The sequence below is a fragment of the Natator depressus genome, chromosome 2, assembly GCF_965152275.1.
Source record: "Natator depressus isolate rNatDep1 chromosome 2, rNatDep2.hap1, whole genome shotgun sequence".
In the NCBI taxonomy this organism is placed as follows: Eukaryota; Metazoa; Chordata; order Testudines; family Cheloniidae; genus Natator; species Natator depressus.
The window spans coordinates 60,380,696-60,399,924 of NC_134235.1; the positions used below are offsets into that span (position 1 = coordinate 60,380,696).

General features: G+C 41.1%; 1 protein-coding gene across 4 annotated transcripts in view; it reads right to left on the reverse strand.

Annotated features, from left to right (window-relative positions):
- TRIM55 (tripartite motif containing 55) overlaps positions 1–19,229 on the reverse strand; it is a 62,593-nt gene that overhangs the window by 40,916 nt on the left and 2,448 nt on the right. For all 4 annotated transcript variants that reach the window (XM_074944291.1, XM_074944293.1, XM_074944292.1 and 1 more), the window contains exons 3-7: positions 12,448–12,613; positions 9,746–9,841; positions 1,614–1,847; positions 242–264; positions 1–125 (exon numbers count right to left, since the gene is read on the reverse strand). In XM_074944291.1, the coding sequence (XP_074800392.1) occupies positions 1–125; positions 242–264; positions 1,614–1,847; positions 9,746–9,841; positions 12,448–12,613 (644 nt within the window). The remainder of the gene's footprint in view (positions 126–241; positions 265–1,613; positions 1,848–9,745; positions 9,842–12,447; positions 12,614–19,229) is intronic.

Consider the following 19,229-nt stretch of genomic DNA (forward strand, 5'->3'; position numbering starts at 1 on the left):
CTCTGTAAAAGTCAATTTCTCTTATTATTTTTTCTTCTCTATTGAGGTTGACTGTGAAATGGCTCATATTTTCATAGCCAGGCTCTATTTTTTCCATCTGAAATGCGTTAGATGCTTCAGTAATTCTAAAATAGAGATATTTTGTCATTTGCATTTGGGTTGGCAAATAAATGTTTACAAAATGGATAATTTATGATAAGTATCAAAAACATACACATCCTCTCAAATGGGAAGTACTTACTTTTGTAGCAATGCTTTGACATTCTGTGAAAACAAAAGTGAAATGACTGAATGCTTAAAGGGTTCATTTTATTAAACAGGTTTTATACTTTGATACCTGTGTTGTTTCTAAATATGGTAGCTTGAGCTCTCAGTATAAATGAGAGCTATGAGGCCTATGAATAAGATTAGACTGAGGTTGGAACTAGTTTACATGTGAACAACAGTGTGTTTTAGGCCCTAATTCTCATTTACATTAAGTCCCCTTTATACTGCTCTGGAAGTGTAAAGGGACCTTAGTAAAAATGAGAATCAGGCCCTTAATATCTGCTTTTATTGAGATAGATACATAGGCTCATATGCAGTGCACACACAGGGTCAAAACTGAAGCTGACCGGCCCAACCAATATTCCCTCCCAGACACGACCCACATACTCCTACTGTCCTTGATAGTGACTTCTGTTTCCTAGAAATTGGACTGGGCAAACTTTTCCCACAGACTAATTTATCCAATGCATTGTGCCCTTTTGCTTTATGTAAATTAACTGAGAATAGACTTTTGAAGTTTTACAAATTTATCATTATTCATAACTGTTCCATGAACATTTCACTCTAGCACATTTCATTCTAGGACTATGTCTGATGATTCACAGTGGGTAATTGGTCACCTCTAGTTCTGATGCCTTACAGTTCCACATATTCTACAGGGGGTTTTCTGCCCTTCAGGACAAATTCCTGTTCCTGTACATTGTTCCTGTAAAAAAGATCCTCCCTGCTGGGGGACAGATGGGATTTTAAGATTCCAGGATGGAAAGTCGCATAAGACCGAATCCTACTTGACTGAAATCAATGGGAAACTTGCCATTGATTTCAGTGGTAGCAGATCCAAACTCATAAGAGAATAGTCTTATAGTTACGGTATTGGAATGTGACCTAGAACTTCTTGGCTCTGCCATAGCCTGTGTGACCTTAACTGCCCACAGGCAAAATAGTGATAGTAATTCTCCACTACCTCACAGAGGTGAAATGGCTAAATACATACACAGAATTAGGAGGGGTGCTCAAATCTTGCAGTGCTGGGGATCATGTAAATATATATGAAAATATTGTTTCTGCTTCCCGGTTGGATGACAGAAAGCTTATAAACAGAACAGCATTTTTGGTGTGAATAGAAAATACTCATATTCTTGTGCTTACCCCTTTGTTTCCATGTTATTCAAATGAAGAAAAATCATTTCTGCACATTGTTGTGAATGAAAACTCGTTTGTGTGGATGTTCACTGGGAAGTGAACAAATAGGGATTGTACTTGAATTGAAAAGTGAGTCACAATTTGTTTGTGATTAATTTCCCCCACTCTTTTCCTACCTCTGTTTAGAATCCTCTGAAATATACCTGCAAAAACACTGCCATTTCTGGCTCTTCCATGAACTGGATTCCTGATTCAACTAGCTTAGACACTGTCTCCAAGTGATCTGCATACTTTTTCATCAGGGAGCGGACATGTTCCAGTTTCTCCTCTTGGTTTCTAGTGATTATTTGTGTCATCTCATTTTTCCTTTCTTCCAGTATTGCATACAGAAAATCAAATTTTTCACACAGTTGCTCTTTCTGTCTTCTGCAGCATTCCTGTGAATCATTTGGTCTATGTTAGAAGTGTTATGTTGCTTAAAAGTGTTTCTATTTTTACAATTACTTGGAATTGTTTTCATCAAAGACATCCTTTTCTGAACAATACAAGGTTATTTTTAAAGACCCCAGAGACTTTTGTAATATTCTAAGTTAAATCTGTTTGAACAAAAAGTTTTGTGAATACTTGTGAATATTTTTAAAAACAAATAGACTATTTCATTTCCAGCATGCTAAAAAAGGTGAAAGACATTTGTGTTATGTTTGTATACTTAACAGTTCATAGGAAAATCAGGAAGATAATTGCCATATTAGCAGCCAAATGAGCAGAACAGGACAGATCAGCTCAAATGAGTTCTAGAGAAAATTCCATCACCACTAGAGCTCCGGAAATGCTACTGAGCCTGTTAGGGCCTATTTATCCTTTACACTTAAGGCCCCTTTACATCACTCAGGTAACATGAAGAGGCTTAAAGTGGGTGTCAATTATACTACTTTTACTGTGCACTGAATGAGGCAGGGGTCCTGTGCCAAAAATAGCATGTGGTCATGTAATTAAAGACTGTATCATAATAATGCACAAAATAGGAACAAATTAAGGTTACAACCTAAATTCTGGCTTTTCCTACCTTTCAAACAGTTGACTTTGCAACCTAAATAATATTTATTTAGTATAGTTATTTTTACTGTAATAAATATGCTTGTGCTGTACCTATGGTTGTTCATGTTGTCATTTGAGCAGAACTCACAAGCTAAAAACAGATTGGGGTTGATGAATGTTTGGATTGAACATAGCATGCTGTGGGAAGTGGTGTTGCTGAATCTATATGTGGTGCTCTTCCCTGGGAGTAGGGACTGAACCAACTCCCCATGAAGGCATTTGGGGTCATTATATTGCTGCCATCTTTCAAATGAGACATAAAACTTAGCTCCTGATCCCTTGGGATAGTTAAGATCCCACATGACTTTTTGCTTAGGGGTTTATGACAGATGTGCCAAAATCAAATAAACAGTTGCTGAGTGCCATTCTGTTTTCCCTTCTTCCTTTTCAGTCTATTTTCCCTTCCCCTTTTACTTCCTGTCAAGGTTCCTTCCCCACTCTGAACTCTAAGGTAGTGGGGACCTGCATGAAAGACCCCCTAAGCTTATTCTTACCAGCTCAGGTTAAAAACTTCCCCAAGGTACAAACTTTGCCTCGTCCTTGAACAGTATGCTGCCACCACCAAGCGTTTTAAACAAAGAACAGGGAAAGAGCCCACTTGGAGATGTCTTCTCCCCAAAATATCCCCCCAAGCCCTACACCCCCTTTCCTGGGGAGGGCTTGATAAGAGTCCTCACCAATTGGTACAGGTTGAACACAGACCCAAACCCTTGGATCTTAAGAACAATGAAAAATCAATCAGGTTCTTAAAAGAAGAATTTTAATTAAAGAAAAGGTAAAAGAATCACCTCTGTAAAATCAGGATGGTAAATAGACTCAATCAGGGTAATCAGATTCAAAACACAGAGAATCCCTCTAGGCAAAACCTTAAGTTACAAAAAGACACAAAAACAGGAATATACATTCCATCCAGCACAGCTTATTTGACCAGCCATTAAACAAAAGGAAATCTAACGCATTTCTAGCTAGATTACTTACTAACTTAACAGGAGTTGTAAGTCTGCATTCCTGATCCGTTCCCGGCAAAAGCATCACACAGGCAGACTAACCCTTTGTTTCCCCCCCTCCAGATTTGAAAGTATCTTGTCCTCTCATTGGTCATTTTGGGTCAGGTGCCAGCGAGGTTATCTTAGCTTCCTAACCCTTTACAGGTGAAAGGGTTTTGCCTCTGGCCAGGAGGGATTTTATAGCACTGTATACAGAAAGGTGGTTACCCTTCCCTTTATATATACATGACACTTCCTTTACAGTTTTCCCCCCATTCTGTTTCCTACCTAGTGTATCTCTCCTTCCTCTTGTTCCATCCTTGTCCTCCATTTCAGTCTGTCTACAGCTATGTTCCCTGACCCTTAAAGCAGGTCACTTGCTAGTGGACATAGCATCAAACATCATTCCAAGACAGTGGTGTGTTACACATCCTTCACATTACTATGGTTTGGGGGATTGGATGACCAAAGAGGTTCTTCTCTCTATACATACAATCTGGAATTTTATTACATTAAAATTTGCAATCAGCATCTATTATAGAGGTCATTGGTAGTAAACTCTGTACGTCCAGGTTGCAAAACAGTCTCTACTATGCCCTGTTTTCCAAAATATTCATATTTTGTGTTGAAATTTTTCATATTTAATCTGTGTGAACGGTTTTTGTTTTGGTTTATTTTAAGTCTGACCAAACCACCATATCAGTTTTTGAGTTATAAGTAAAAAAAAAAAAATACACTCTCTAATTGTAAAAATTCTCATCACACTTTTTTAAAAACAGAGCTACAGCAAAAAGAGATACAAGATGAGACTTGGCACACTCATCATTGAGTACTAGTGCCATTGCTTGCTTTGAAAAATATTGGCTTGATTTACCAAAATTCTGAGCATTTGAAAATTGTATACTAAGGTAAGTATCATAACTATACATATATAGACACGATTATGGAAATTCCTACTTTATTTATTACTTGACTCTCACATTTTATAGTCCTAAATATTTGTTTCTTTTTCATTATGGTTTACAATTAGATAGATTTTTATACTTCATTGCTGCTCTCAGTAGAATATGTGAATTTGTGTTACTTTTTGGTTAGTTTGTTGTAATTTGAATATATATTGGCCTGTTTTTTAAAACTTTGCATAGAAACTGTAGCTAAATTTAGAACTGTGGGCTTACTGTTTACAAGAGCTAAAAGCAACCTGACCAAGTACTTTCAGTATTGCTCACTCTAAAGTAGTGTAAGTAGTGCAATGTGTCAATTTAAGTAGAGGATAGGAAAAACCAGCAAGCCTGATTCTGGGGTCTCTTGGTTCCAACTGTTCATCTGAGCCTTCAAGGTCAAACTGATGTCAAATTCAAATGAAGGGCATGTGATGGGAAGAAGTATGATTTGTCTGCAATATGAAGTGGAAGCACTATGTAATGTTGCAATCTCTGTTTTCTGTAATCTCTGATTTTACGGATGTAAAGCCTGTTAAGGTGTGTGAAGGTAGACAGGCTCTGCACTTCTTATTCTATCAATCTCAATTTCTGATTTGTAGTTCAAAAGGTGGGTACTACATATGAGTGAATGACTCTGAGAAAGCTAATTTCAGATATTGCTGTTTTTTTTAATGGAGTGTTCTCTGTAAACTTCAGTTTAGATGTTTGAAGTCTTGGTTTTGGATTAACTAGTCAAATCTGAAGGGAAAGAAACCTAAGCTTTTGTTCTATTTTAATTTCTACACTTAACTTACTTGAAAGGCTCATTTCTGTCTGCAAACTCCCGATAGCAGCCAATTTCATCCTTGCAATACAAAGGCTTCTTGACTACAAAGTTTTGACTTTGCCGCTTACATCCTCTCTCATTTCCGTGGGTTAACAGTTTTATATTCTTTGAACCAAATTCTGGACATTATCTGTTCTTCCTTACTCTGGTTGCACAGGGAAATAGGTGACCCCCTGGCAATTGTACATTACACTGTGGAATTAATTTTTCTTGCCAGTTAGAACCTATAAATATTGTCTTTAAATGTTACTTACTGCACTTGCTATTTATTGCTCCTATTTTGAAGGATCAGGAGGTTTTTAATTTTTTTTCCTTCTTTTGGTGTGTGATTGGTTCACTAGGTGCTTCATCAGGGTCTGACCTTAAAGTGATTCGATATAGGCTCCTTCCACAGCCCGTCAAACTGTGCTGCTCCCAAACTGACCACAATAGTGATCTTTATTTGCTCTATTGATACAAACATCTTGGAAGAACTGCATGAAAGACACTTGTGCTAGCAAAAGAATGAAATCTATCCCAGCTCTCTCAGAGCAAAAGCCTTACAAAAAAAAGTGGTCTCCTTACAGTATAACTCATGAACAAGGCAAGGTAAATAAATACACACACTACTGAATATAATTAAGGCAAGATAAATAAATACACACACTACTGAAATACACACACTACACACTTTCACATACTGGTGAAAGTAGGGCTCTGTTCTCCTACTGGCTTCAATGGATCAGGATGAGTCTGCAGATGAAGATCAATCTCTTACACCCCAATCCTGGGAGATGCTGTGTTCCTGATCCTGATCCTGATCCATGCTGATTCACTGAGAGATGATGGCACACTACACTTTCCAGGATAGGACCCTAACGTCTCAGTCATGTTCCTATGCTACTAAGTTAAAGCAACAATGACACTATTTCAGTCTACAAAGACACCCTTCTATCTAATATAATACACAAATGTAATTAAAAGGTACCATGCATGAGTTTCTTCTCCCTTACATATCAACCATATTGAGGTCTCTAGTCTGCCAGAGTAAATGGGCTTTTGCTAAGACTATCCTTTTCCCAGTACCCTAACAGTGTATCTAACCATTGTTCTGTGATCAAATATGTGCTCTTTCCTACCTATATGTGCTTGACCTCTGCCTGCCCTTTGGTTCGCACAACAGAAGAAGGCAGCTCTCCATGAGTTGAAAGACGGTACTCAAAGAGCAGTAATCAATGGTTCACTGCCAAAACTGAGGGTGTATCTAGTGGATCCCACAGGGATCAGTCCTGGGTCTGGTACTACTCAGTATTTTCACTGATGACTTGGATAATGGAGGATGGTATGCTTATAAAATTTTCAGATGAGACCAAGCTGGGAGGGTCTGCAAGCATTTTGAAAGACAAGATTAGAATTTAAAATGACCATAGCAAAATTGAAGTATTGGCCTGAAATCCACAAGATAAAATTCGATAAAGAGAAGTGCAAAGTACTACACTTAGGAAGTAAAAAACAAATGTACAACTAGAAAATGGGGAATAACTGGCTAGGTGGTAGTACTGCTTAAAAGGATTCAAGGGTTACAGTGAATGACAGATTGAATATGAGTCAATGATGCAGCTGCAAAAAAAGCCTAATGTAATTCTAGGGTATATTAACAGGACTGTCATATGTAAGACATGGGAGGTAATTGTCCGGCTCCGTTTGGCACTGCTGAGGCCTCAGCTGGCTTAGTGCATCCAATTCTGGGCACCACACTTTAGGAAAGATGTGGACAAATTGAAGAGAGTCTGGAGGAGAGCAACAAAAATGATAAAAGGTTTAGAAAACCTGACCTATGAGGAAAGGTTAAAAAACTGGGCACGTTAGTCTTGAGAAAAGAAGATGGAGGGAGGACCTGATAACAGTCTTCAGATATGTAAAGAGCTGTTAAAGAGGACTGTGATCAACTGTTTTCCATGTCCACTGAAGGTAGTGCACCCTACATTTACCCGTGCATCCCTGATTCACCACAGTAATATGATCATGGTATCGTTATGATATAATAATGTAGCATCTTGTACAAAGTTTGCCTTGTGAGGTATCATTCTAAACGTCTTAATCTGCCAAACATTAATATCTTGTTGGAATGTATGTGCTATTAAGTTATAAAGTTTTGCTATGTATGTGTTACTGAAAGATGATGTGAAGATGAAAACACCCACAGCTAGCATTTCAGGTACAACAATGAAGAGGCTAGACAGTGCTGATGGCCCATCAACAACCATAGAAGAGCTTAGCCTGCCTGGGAATGCTTCAGACAGCCTATGGATAATGGCTGCTATGACTCAGCAAGGCATGCAAGGGCATGTGACCAGACCACATGACACTGAACTCCATTTTGGTACCTGTATTTTTCCACAAACTGGGCTGGGAACTTAGCTTAAAATAAAGGGTTCCTGCCATATGGAGAGACTATATAAAGTGGGGAATGACATCATGACTGGCCTTCACTCCTCCACAACTCAGCACCTGAAAGAAGCTCTGGAACACAAAGAACTTGGAATGGAGGGGAATCCAAGATGCAAAGCAGATGCAGCTAGTGCCTTAAGAATCTGCAAGCCTGCTTATATTATCAATCAGGGTTAGAAATTGCTAATTCAAACACCATCTATATAGTATATTATGCTTAGCTTGCATTTTTGTTTATTTCCTAGGTAGTCTGCTTTGATCTGTTTGCTGTCACTTATAATCTATCTTTCTGTAGTTAATAAACTTGTTTTATGTTAACCAGAGCATTCTGAGTGAAGTTTATGGGGAAATCTCAAAGGCTGTTGCACATCTTCCCCACATCAAGGGGGGAGCGAATTAATTAATGAGCTTGCATCATAAAGATCCCTGAGCAGTGTAAGAAGGTATAATTCTGGGTTTATACTCCACTAGGGGTGCAAGCCTAGAGAGTTGGGAAGTTGGCTGGGGGCCTCCTCTTTGTCCATTAGTGGCTTAGGTAAAGCACTCAGGTAATTCAGTTGGGTGTATGGCGCTACCTTCTGTCATGTTGGGTGATAACAGGGCCTGGAGAGGCTGGCTGTGTATCACCAGCAAAGCAGCATGAGAAAGGCCAACCCAGCTGAATTGTTAGGGGGCACAGCAGTTCCAACGGCTCCCAGACTGCACCGGACGTGTACAACCCATCACAGGCCGGATACCAGATAATGGATTTAATCTTCAGCAAAGGGAGATTTCAGTTAGATAGTAGGAAAAATTTTCCAACTGTAAGTATAGTTACGCTCCAGAATAGTCTTTCATGGGAGGCTGTGGAATCCCCATCATTGGAGATTTTTAAGAGCAGATTGGACAAACGCCAGTCAGGGATGGTCTAGGTTTATTTGGTCCTGCCATAGCAGACCATTTACGTGACCAAAATTGCAGATGCAATTCAGAAATCTCAGCATCTCCTTGATTTCCTTCCCATCTTAAGTTTCAGGTAGAAGCTATATCCCAGAGGTCAAAGAATCCATGGTCCACTACAAAGCTTTCCAAAGACAGCATTTTTTTAGCTTTTCACTAGTGTAAATAAGAACAGAATCTGGCCCACTTCATGACAACACAGTGGAGTTACTCCAGATTTACACCAGAGCAGTGGCAGCAGGTGCTTATAATAAGTAGTGAGGTTGCAAGCAGCATATGATCCCTTCTCAGATTTGCAAAGTGAAAAACAGAGTCACTGTGGCCAGGGTGTCACAGGGAAGAGTTTTGGTTGGGAGCGGGGGCATAAAGGGGCGTGTTAGGGATCCTAGTGATGAAGTGGGTAGAAAAAAAGAATTTCACTCCCCTTCTGTTCCCCCTGTGCTCAGCCCTGCCAGCCAATCTCATCTCATCCCGTTCATGGCTAAGAATCTTCTCAAGCCTCCTCAGTCCCCTTCATCCCAATCCCCAACTCATCAGACACTGCCCCCCTTCCTACCTACCCCTCCATGCTGAGTACTTCTCCACTCCCTTCATCATCCAACCGCCCCCTCCTCACATACACACACCTACCTATTCTGTCTTCCTGTCCCCTCAATGTCTCCTTTCCAGGTCACACATGGAGAAGAGGACCAGCTATCTTTACTGAGGGCAGCTTGACTTCTACCCCATTGAAAGCATGAGAGACAAAGGACATCTTCACTAGAAAAACCAGCCTCACTTCCACCTACAAAAAGTTTACGGAAATGAGGCATCCTAGTACCAATCCCACTGAGAGTGACGGAAGACAGCCGCAAATCAGGGGAATAGTTTGTGAGATTACTACAAGATGTGAGGAAATCATGAGAAGCTTAAAAAAATTTCTGCAAGTGTGAAACTCAATACAGTATCATCAGGAGTTGGCAGCTCTGATGTAATATATGCAGTCATTTGGCAAAATAATTGGGGAACCTGTTGGAAGAAGCAAATTATATAAATGCAAGAAAATTATCATGAACAACCAGATATGTCCTTGGACGTCATGTTCAACACATAACTCAAGCTGCATTACTTACCTCTACTGTCCTGCAGGTCTCCTCCAGTTGACCTACTATTCCTTGCACTCTGTCATTACTGCCCACGAGTACTGCAATGCCATCACTGAGTACAGACTAAACAGGAGTAGGAGAATGAGCATATGCAGAGTTAATAATATGCACGTTGGCAGTTTTACTTTATATGCTTTCTTCTCATGCGCTTTTCACAAAATAGCACATATAACCTGAGATGCAAAAACAGTGGATGAGTGGGCTACACAAGGGTATATAATTGCTCAGAACTAGAGCTGATAGAAAAAATTGAATTTCCATCCTTTGGGAAATTCTGGTATTTTGATATTTTGTTTCCATCCTGAACTAGAATGAAAATTTGAAACTTTTCCTGGAATGAAAATTTCTGAAAAATTGTGAGACACCTTGAAAGCCTCTAAAAATGCACGGGAAAAAAATGTGCAGGTATATCCATTTGCACACGCACGAAGCACCTTTTGAGCAGGCAACGTGGGTAATTAGGTACAAAAATTTGGTTTTGCAGCAGAGTCAGGCAAGCTATTCACAGTGAATAAATTATTTATTAATTTAGCTCCTTTTTCTGTTCCTGAGTTATCTGTGAATAAATTATAATTTGTATGAATTTGTTAACTGGCCAAGCTTGCACGGCCTTACGCTCAATTTGCTAGCATTTGGCTGTAACATGATAACTTCTGAATGCCACATCCAATCAATTCCAAATGTCCGGGAATATCTGAGGAATCAGTGAGCAGGAACCCCATTGATTATGGTGAAAACCAGAAAAAACAAAAACAAACAAGAGGGAAATGGGGGATAGATGGAGCCCCTGGCATCCAGTTGGCAGAGCTATCAGGTTCAACAACCTCTGTAATTGTTGGTTGATGGCAGCCATTCACCCCCTCCTAACATAACACCCCTCATCTTAGCTCTGCCCAACCTCCCAACAAAGTTTTAAAAGGTTGACACACTGAATGAGAAAAAAGAAGAAAGAGGAATGGTGTAAGGCAAGGGAAGAATGGAGAGGCATGAAGGAAGGACGAATGGTGTCCCACACACAGCCCCTGGAATGCGGGGGACGGATGGACAGGAAATGAGGGGGCAGACAGAACCCCTGGGGTGTGTATGCGGAGGGGGTGGAGGATGGAGGACCCTGGTATGAGGAGATGGGAGAAAGGGAGCACACACATAGAGCCCCTGGCATGGGAGAGAATGGAGAACCCTGACAGGGGGGAAATGGGAGAGCATACAGAACTGCTGGTATGGGGTGAATGGGAGACCCAGGAATGTGAGGGCACACAGAGCCCCTGCTTGGAGGGAAGAAGGGAAGGAGGGGAGCACAGAGCTCCTGACATAAGGGGGAAAATGGTGTGGGGCATGGAATCCCTGAACCAGAAGAGGATGGGAGGGTGGAACACTGGGAGCTTGTGAGGGTGTGGGGGACAGCCGGACACAAGGAGCCCCTGGGATGTGCAATAAGCTTGCCCTACAGTCTAGTTACAAGTGTAATGACACATATACATTATTTGACAGCTATTTTATGCAAACATATTTCATCCTATGGATTGCTCACAAGCTATTTGTTGTGGCTGCTGCTTATTGCTCTGTCACTCTAACTCACATGGCATTATTTCTGTCCCCTGACTAGATCTCTTCCAAATCAACAAGGAGCTCTCAAGACAGCTACCAGAAACTTCTGTCATAATTACTTGTGCAAACATAGTCACATGAACATTCGGGAGACTCTTTCCACAAACTTTCTTGCAAGAAAGTTGTCAGAAGGGGGTTAAAAGCGGGTATGGATGCCAAAGAGATTGCACCTTTCTTATTCAAGAGAATGTTTGCAAATACTTTTCCAAAGTATTTCCTCAGTTCTAGTTTACACACACGTGCATCTGTGTAAAAAAAAATAAAAACAAAAAACAAAAACAAAAAAACCCTGGAGGTTGGTGCTGTAAATTTGGCCTTCTCTGGTTGCTTAGCTCACTGGGCCTCCCCAGAAAATGAGTTGCTTATCTCATGAGTCAGTGAGTCAGTCTTTAAATGAATACTGTATTAAAAATAAATAATCAAGTTTTTTTACTAGTGACAGTAATGGTAGAGGATACTGGGCACACAATGAGCTGCCAGCTATTTAACATCCCTAGCAGAAGAGGATTTTCCCCCTAAAGACAAAGATCCCTATTTAAACAGAAGCAAGAGAAGCATCCAATATAAACCTATTAGACTTGAGTGGGGTTGCTCTCTCCCTCACTTCTGCTGGCAATCCTGCCTATGCTCCTGGTCTAAAAGGACTGAAAACAAGAGTCTGAGAAATGTAAAGGGAGATCAACTTAAAAATCACATCTGTCTGAAAGCATTTCCTTACTATTATTACAGCTAATATGTAATTAATTATAACTGAACACAATTAGGACAAATATATTTTTTCTCAATTTCTTGTAAAATATTTTACTCTGTAGAGTTGGTTTCTCTGGAGATTTGTGTGGGTCTTTCACATAGCAAGAGGGGAGAAAACAACTTTAAAAAAACCCAACAACCAAAAACCAACACCACAGAAATATGGATTGTAAACCCACAAAATTGGCAGGGCAGCTGAGGGGAAGATTTTGCACTTTGAACTTTCTTTTTTTTAAACTGACTAGATTTCATGTTGATGGCGTCCCTTTACATTGAGTGGGTCATTATGATTAGAAGCAAAAAAAATGTACCTTTTGTCGCTGGTAAACGTTTTTGAGAGGAGCAACCTGGCAGTCTTTATGGGCACCAAAAACTTTGCACATTGAACATGTGGGTATTTCACAGTTTAAACAATAGATATTAATTTTCTCATCCTCATGCTCTTCACACATTGGCTGCTCAGATTTTCTTTCAGGTCTGTGAAAGTTATCATTAAACACATTAAAATAGTCACTTGTTTACTTGCTTTACTGATCTTGATAACACCTGTGTCCTTCAACACAAAACAAAGGGATAAAAACAGTACCTGAGGTTTCAGTCCATAACCACAAAATAGTTTAAACCTGCTAACCAGTGGTGAATAAACATGTGCAAGTACTTGTAATTTTTCCTGACACAATATGACAAGCTGGGAAGCATGACTTCATTGTATGGCCCTTATTCAGGAAGGTGCCTGTGTACGTAAACCCATTGAAGTCAGTGAGACTACTCATGCACTTAAGTTAGGCATGTTGTTTAACATCTTTCTGAATCAGCACCTACATGCTTGAGGTCTTCAGGGCTCAGTCATACAAAAAGTTGAGCAAGCTGGCCTTGATCTGGTAAAACACTTAAGCAGGGCCTTAATTTTACTCGAGTAGTCCCATAGGTGTCAAAGGAACTTCATATACTTCAGATTAAGTCCCTGTTACAAATAAAATAAAAGAATTTAAAGACACCATGCTTGGCACCATGCAGGATTGAAACCTTGGTCCCCATCCATACTAGGCTGGGAACCAAATTAAAGAGTCATGTTTGGAACTGCATTTAAAATGGTCTTAGCTGAACAAGTTTCTAACATGGACTTTGTAGAGTAGTTAACACCACTATACTAGCCATTGGGGTCTCTGTTTAACATGTAATCCCCAAGGAGATGACCTAGATTCCTGGGGCTCTGTATGCTGGCAGCTCAGGAACAGGCACCCTGTCCCTGGTAGGGAGGGGGAACCAAAGCAGACTCAGAGTCTGCCCGGCAACCAATAAGGAGTAAGATGCCCTTCCCAGGGAGCTCAGGGAAGGGGAAAAGCCATTTTTGAGTCAGTCTGGAGCCAGCCAGGGAAAGGGCAGGGCTGACTGCGTGGGGAGCTGGTGAGTCCCAGGCCTGCATGCAGGGCTCCCCCTGAGAACAGGCCTCTAGGGATCTGACAGCAGATCCCTCAGCTGGGTTTTTTCCTTCCCCACTGATGATTCCCAATTTGTAGCATTTGCTGGGAAACTTCCCAGCCAGGCTGAGTTAGCCCTCCAGCTCCCTAGGTGAGACCAGTCACCACATGGTCAGCTCTGCTCTGGCTGCTAGTCCAGGGCTGCTGCCTGCTGTGTGTGTCTGGACACTGGGGTAGGAGACTACCGTTTGGATTTTAGTATAGTTGTGTAATCTACACCTTGAGCCCTGCACCCCTTTGTGGTGAAGGGAAATCCTGAGACTAGAAGGAGCCTGACTCCTGCCTGAAGAGGATCGCTGCCAGCAGAGAGCAGCCCCTCTGCAGTGACTGAGGAGTTCAGAGTCATCTCTGAACCTGAGGATCATTCATGGAGTTTGTGAGTGCATCATCTTTTAGTTAGTCAGTCAGGGAAATTGTTTTGGGGACCCCGTACTCCCCGAACTGTGTCCTCAAGCCAGGGAGTAAGAGTTTGGGGATTTTATAACCTGCTGCATATTAAACCCGTGGAGGGACTTACCACCTCCTCCCCCTTGTGAGTCCTTTGGGTTGTACTGAACCCAGTCAGCCACACTGCTAAACCACTGCAGAGACGATATCGTGGTGATAAGTCATCAAAAGCCCCAACAAAGTACGTGTACCAACGGGACACTGATCTTACATTTGCTACATCAGGTCACGTGACTGGGGAAAGTCACGGGTATTTATCAGCGTGGGCACCGGTGACCCTAAGAATAGTGTTTTACCCTGTTATGTTATATAATTTGTCTCCTGTTTAATATAATTACTGTGTTGAATATATTGTATGTGTTTGCGTTATTTCTTGGGAGTCTCCAACTATCTGGCAAGAAAGTGGGGGTTACCGTGTGATTAGAATTTTCCTTCCAACCTGCCTGATTACCCTGCCAGGAAGGAGCGAGGAGGGTGGAGGCACAGCCAAATAAATTCGTAGGGAAAAATAAAGACGATACACCTTGCTGAGTGGGTGGCAGGATCCAGAAGAACTCAGACCTGTCCATCAAAACCTCTAAGCAGATTGGCATTAAAGAAGGTAACTGGGTGGAGAGGGGGCGCTACAAACATATCCCATATTCCCAAAGCTTCCACTTATAGGAAAGTCCTATAGAATTTAACAGAAGTGAAGACAATTGCTCCACAGAAATGTAATAGTTTATAGAAACTACTAGTTCCTATATTTAGTAGTTTATAAAAACCTATAGAACTGAACAAAGAATGAGTTAGTTTTAATACTTTTAAACCATTGTACAGAATTCTGTGGTGGGGAAACAACTGTCCATAACATTCTATTAGATGCTTCAAAAACTAATAAAAAGATTATCATTTCTATTAAATGATATAAGACTCTTCCATACAGGTTAGTACAGTGGGGATAACTACTCCTTTTCATGGATAGCAGGCATGTTTTCTCTTTTGCACTACTTGAAAGGGAAATCAAGACAAATATATAAAAAGTTGGAAAAAAGTTGAAAATAAAATATTTTCTGCTTCCATTTTTTAATTTTATGAGATTTTGAAACAAAAGTTATAGGAGTCTGTTCGTACAGTAAGCAAAATCTATGCTCTGCAATATAACAGGATACACAGTAATAATGAGATGGAAGTAACAAGATTTCTAGAAATATTCTATATTATTAGGATCAGTTTTCTACCAGGCAGTTGCATAATGTGTACATTGTAAAGGATGCTTTAAATTGTGTGCAGATGATTCCAAAACACCCAACTCCCTATGCATACCGTGGGGCAGCAGCAGGAGTTTCTGCACACATGGGTGGATGGACAGCAAACCTCGAAATGGCAAGACGACTGAAATGCCTGCACTTCCTGAAAATATTTGCAAGACTAGAAATCAGTTATCTGTCACTGAAACCATGACCAATAACATGTCAGACAGACAAGGAGGGTCAAAAAGGTAAAGGTATCAAGTCGACCCAGTGATGACCTGAGGGACCCTTTGTCAGAAGTAGCCAATCTTCAAAAGGTATCATAAGGAGTTCAAAGAAACCAAGGCAGAAATCTCTGGACCAATGAAGCTCTTAAAACTAGCATAGAAAACTGGAAAAGAAACTGATATGCTGTTAATTTACAAGCCTCTTCCCTGAAAAATGAGAGACTTTTACCAGAGCCCCTTGGGCCACATTCTGATCTCTTTTATACCAGCGTAAATCCGAAGTCACTCCACTGAGTTCAAAGTAGATCATCTGGATTCACATTGGTGTAACAGAAGTCAGATTCTCCTGAAATGAAAATTTAAATACTAGTCTGTAGGAAAATATTAGCACAGTTTTAGTAGTAAATTATTAATCATAAACCTATTGAAGAAGCTGTTGGTAGCTAAACTGATCTAGCATCTAGTGTTATGAGAGATACACACTTACTATATACTCCAGTGACTTCTATGAGAGTGCCTGTGCAGATGGCTTGTAGGATCAGACCCTAAAACTGCAACTCAGAGAGATTCCACAAGTAATATTGAAGCTCCTGATCTGACTTGGGATGCATCTTGGCTCCCACTCTCCTGGGTCCCCGGAATAGAGCCTCCTTACTGTTGCTTTGCACATGGCTAAGATTTGATCCTTAAAGCAGAGAGCGCTTTGTATCATTGATGTGTTGGGTTTATGGAACAAAAAAGCAAAACAAAAACTAAAAACAAAGCTAATGCATGAGAAGATGCACTGTGCAACTAAGCGCAATAATAAATTAGCAAATATGCAGTTAGTATAATTAGGGCCAGAAGTGGACATATGTTGATTTACATGAGCTGAGGATATGGACCATTGTGTACTCATTTTATATTTTCATGTCACTGTCATTCAAAGGAAAAATTGATTGAGCCTGATAAAGAATGGTTGTTCTAATAAATGTCGCCTTATAGTATGTGTGAGCTTTCTGGGCCAGATTCTGCTCTCCATTACACCAGTGTGAATCTAAAGGAAAAAAAAATACTCACTTGAATAAAGGTTTACAGGAATGGGTACTACATTACCAAAATAGAGGAGGAACCGTTTAGTCATGAGCGACTGTCTCGGGATTTATACAGTGCCAAAAAGCTTCAGTTGAAATGTTCTGTTGAAATTCAGACTCCCACACTATGCAGAGTTTTACTTGGTAACAATGCCAGTCATTTCATTTAATACTGAAAAATTAACATTAGCCTCCATAAAGGCCTGACTGTGCCTGCAAGGCAGAGGCCCATATTGGGGGCTTTGCAGCGCCATTACACCCCAGCGAGCATTCCAGGGAGCACTGGATGAGTGTGCCAGGAACACAGGAATGCTCTCCTCCCTTAGGATGCTCTCCTCTGTGCACCCAGACAGCTCCACTGGCTAGTGTGGAGTGCAGCTGGGAGCCATGGACCCCTCTCCTTGCATCCACCTTTGGGGTCATGTCCCCCAAAGGATGCTAGGTGGGAGGTTCCCATGGTCAAGAAAGCTCAGGGATTACAATGGTGAAGAGGGGCACTAGGAAAGGATATGAGGAAGGCTCTTGGCCTTCTCCTCCTGTGCAAGGCCTGGCAAAACCTAGCCTTTAATTTGGGAAGTAATGAGACAAAGAAGGTGTTATATTACAGAGCGTTATAAAGAAAGTGGAGTAGTTACTATAGATCATTCAATAAGGTGGAAGATATACAAGAAAGGTAACAGGCCTAATTTGCCCCAGTTTTTTGGGAAGGTAATGCCACTGATTTCAATGGGGCTATACCAGCATAGAATAAGGCAATGTGACTCCTGGCAACATACTCATCATGGCTTTAGAAAAGTTAGGGTGAGGGAGATAAGCAGCTGAGGCATACAACGTGTCAAATAGCTTAGATAATGCTCTGAAGCATTACTGTTGCCAGGATAGCCCTGATAATTAGTGTAACTCTAAGGACATAAGTGAGGGTTAAAAATACCTTCAGGTATTAAAAATAATCCTTGCAGAGAAATAACAGAGACAACATACATTTATATGCATATTTTTGTTCTCTTCTTTAGTTCAGTTTATTGCATTTTATATTTGTGAGGTTAAAAAAAAATAAGAATCACCAAATCTCCTATGATCTTTTACGTATTCTTGCTGCAATGGCTGCAGAATAAAGCCATGGACTCATGGGAAAAAAGAGTAACATCCATAGTATTAAAGTTAACCTCAAACTGTATAGAAAAATGCAAAAAGAGGTTAAAGACCCACATATGATCAGCTTGTTCTGTTGCTTGCTACAGCCAGTGAAGTAGCTCTGCTGATTCATTTCCTCTGATTTTCCCTGCTAACTACAGGGTATTTGTATATCACTGACACATTCGGGGACAGAGAGTCATGGGAGTAGCTAAGCTCTGCTCAGTGTGCCACTCTACGGGGAAAGAATAAGACAGCTCTCAGTCAACTTTGTGCTCCCCAGCTTCTTGGTTTGGCCCCCAGCTTAGTTTACGGCAGTTCCATGGGGCCATCCTACAGCCAAGGATAGCCAGTGCTCCAGCCACACACTCCTCTCTCCACCCATGCTTCAGCATGGGGTTGCGATGAAGGACAGCATAGAGGAGCTTGCACCAATTGAAGAACACTTTTACATCAGGGGTATTTTCTAGGTGCCAGATCTACCCAGTTTATGGCCCCTTTGCTACACCGGAGTAGTGCAAAAGGGGTGGAGTTGGGCTGTGAATTGGGCATGCAGGGTTCCATTTTGCCTTTTAGCCATAGCCTTGTACTTGGGCAGGCATGGAGGCACCATAATGCTGCACTGCCAGCACTGGGAGACATTGTGCCTCTGGCAGGGAGTACAACTCCTGTGTCACTCTTTGACAGTGCAGCCTACGTTCAGAGTTAACAGCTGGGAGAAGAGGATGCAGACCATGACCCTGCTTCCTCCTCTGCCTTCCTGCCTCATTTGGTGTAGCTAGATTTGCTAGCCAGGAGCAGTTTTTGTGCAGAAGGGAATACAACAACTTCAACTGTGGGTCTCTTTACCCTTCCTCCCCTTGAGGAGGTGGGTCACCTTATCTTCCTCCCCTTCCTTGAGGAGGTGGGTCACCTTGAGGTGGGTCACCTTATCTTCCTCCCCTTACCCCTTTCCTGCTCCTACCACCACAGAGGCTGGGAACAGTTTGATACATAAAGTAAATTTGTGACAAAGTTTCCCTTAAATCAGTGGATATGTGCTATTCTTTGTTGGCATTCTTTGTGGTCGATTTGAGATTTTCTACTGAAACTGTCCTACACGGTCTCATTGACAAAAAGTTTGTAAGATGGCAATTAATGAGGGAAATCAATAACCAACCAACCTGCCTCTAAAAGGCAGCATTCAGCATGAAACCAGTGCTGCAAGCAACCCCTCACTTACACTGAAATCTGCTTGAGTCGATAAGGATTACTGGCTTGAGCAAGACTGTTGAACTGGGTTTGCTATTTAGTTTTTCTTCTCTGTGATGCAAACGGAAGTATGATCAGTGATGTGTGGCACCTTTCCTGCTTATCACTTGGTAAGAAAGAAAATGGTAATATTCTATTGCTGGCTCAGTTCTCTATCCAGTAGTTGTTAGTCTTACTTTTTAGGGTTAACTCATGCTTCCCCTCCAGGATTTTGGTTTTCCTATGCACAGCTACACTGTGTTGTCATT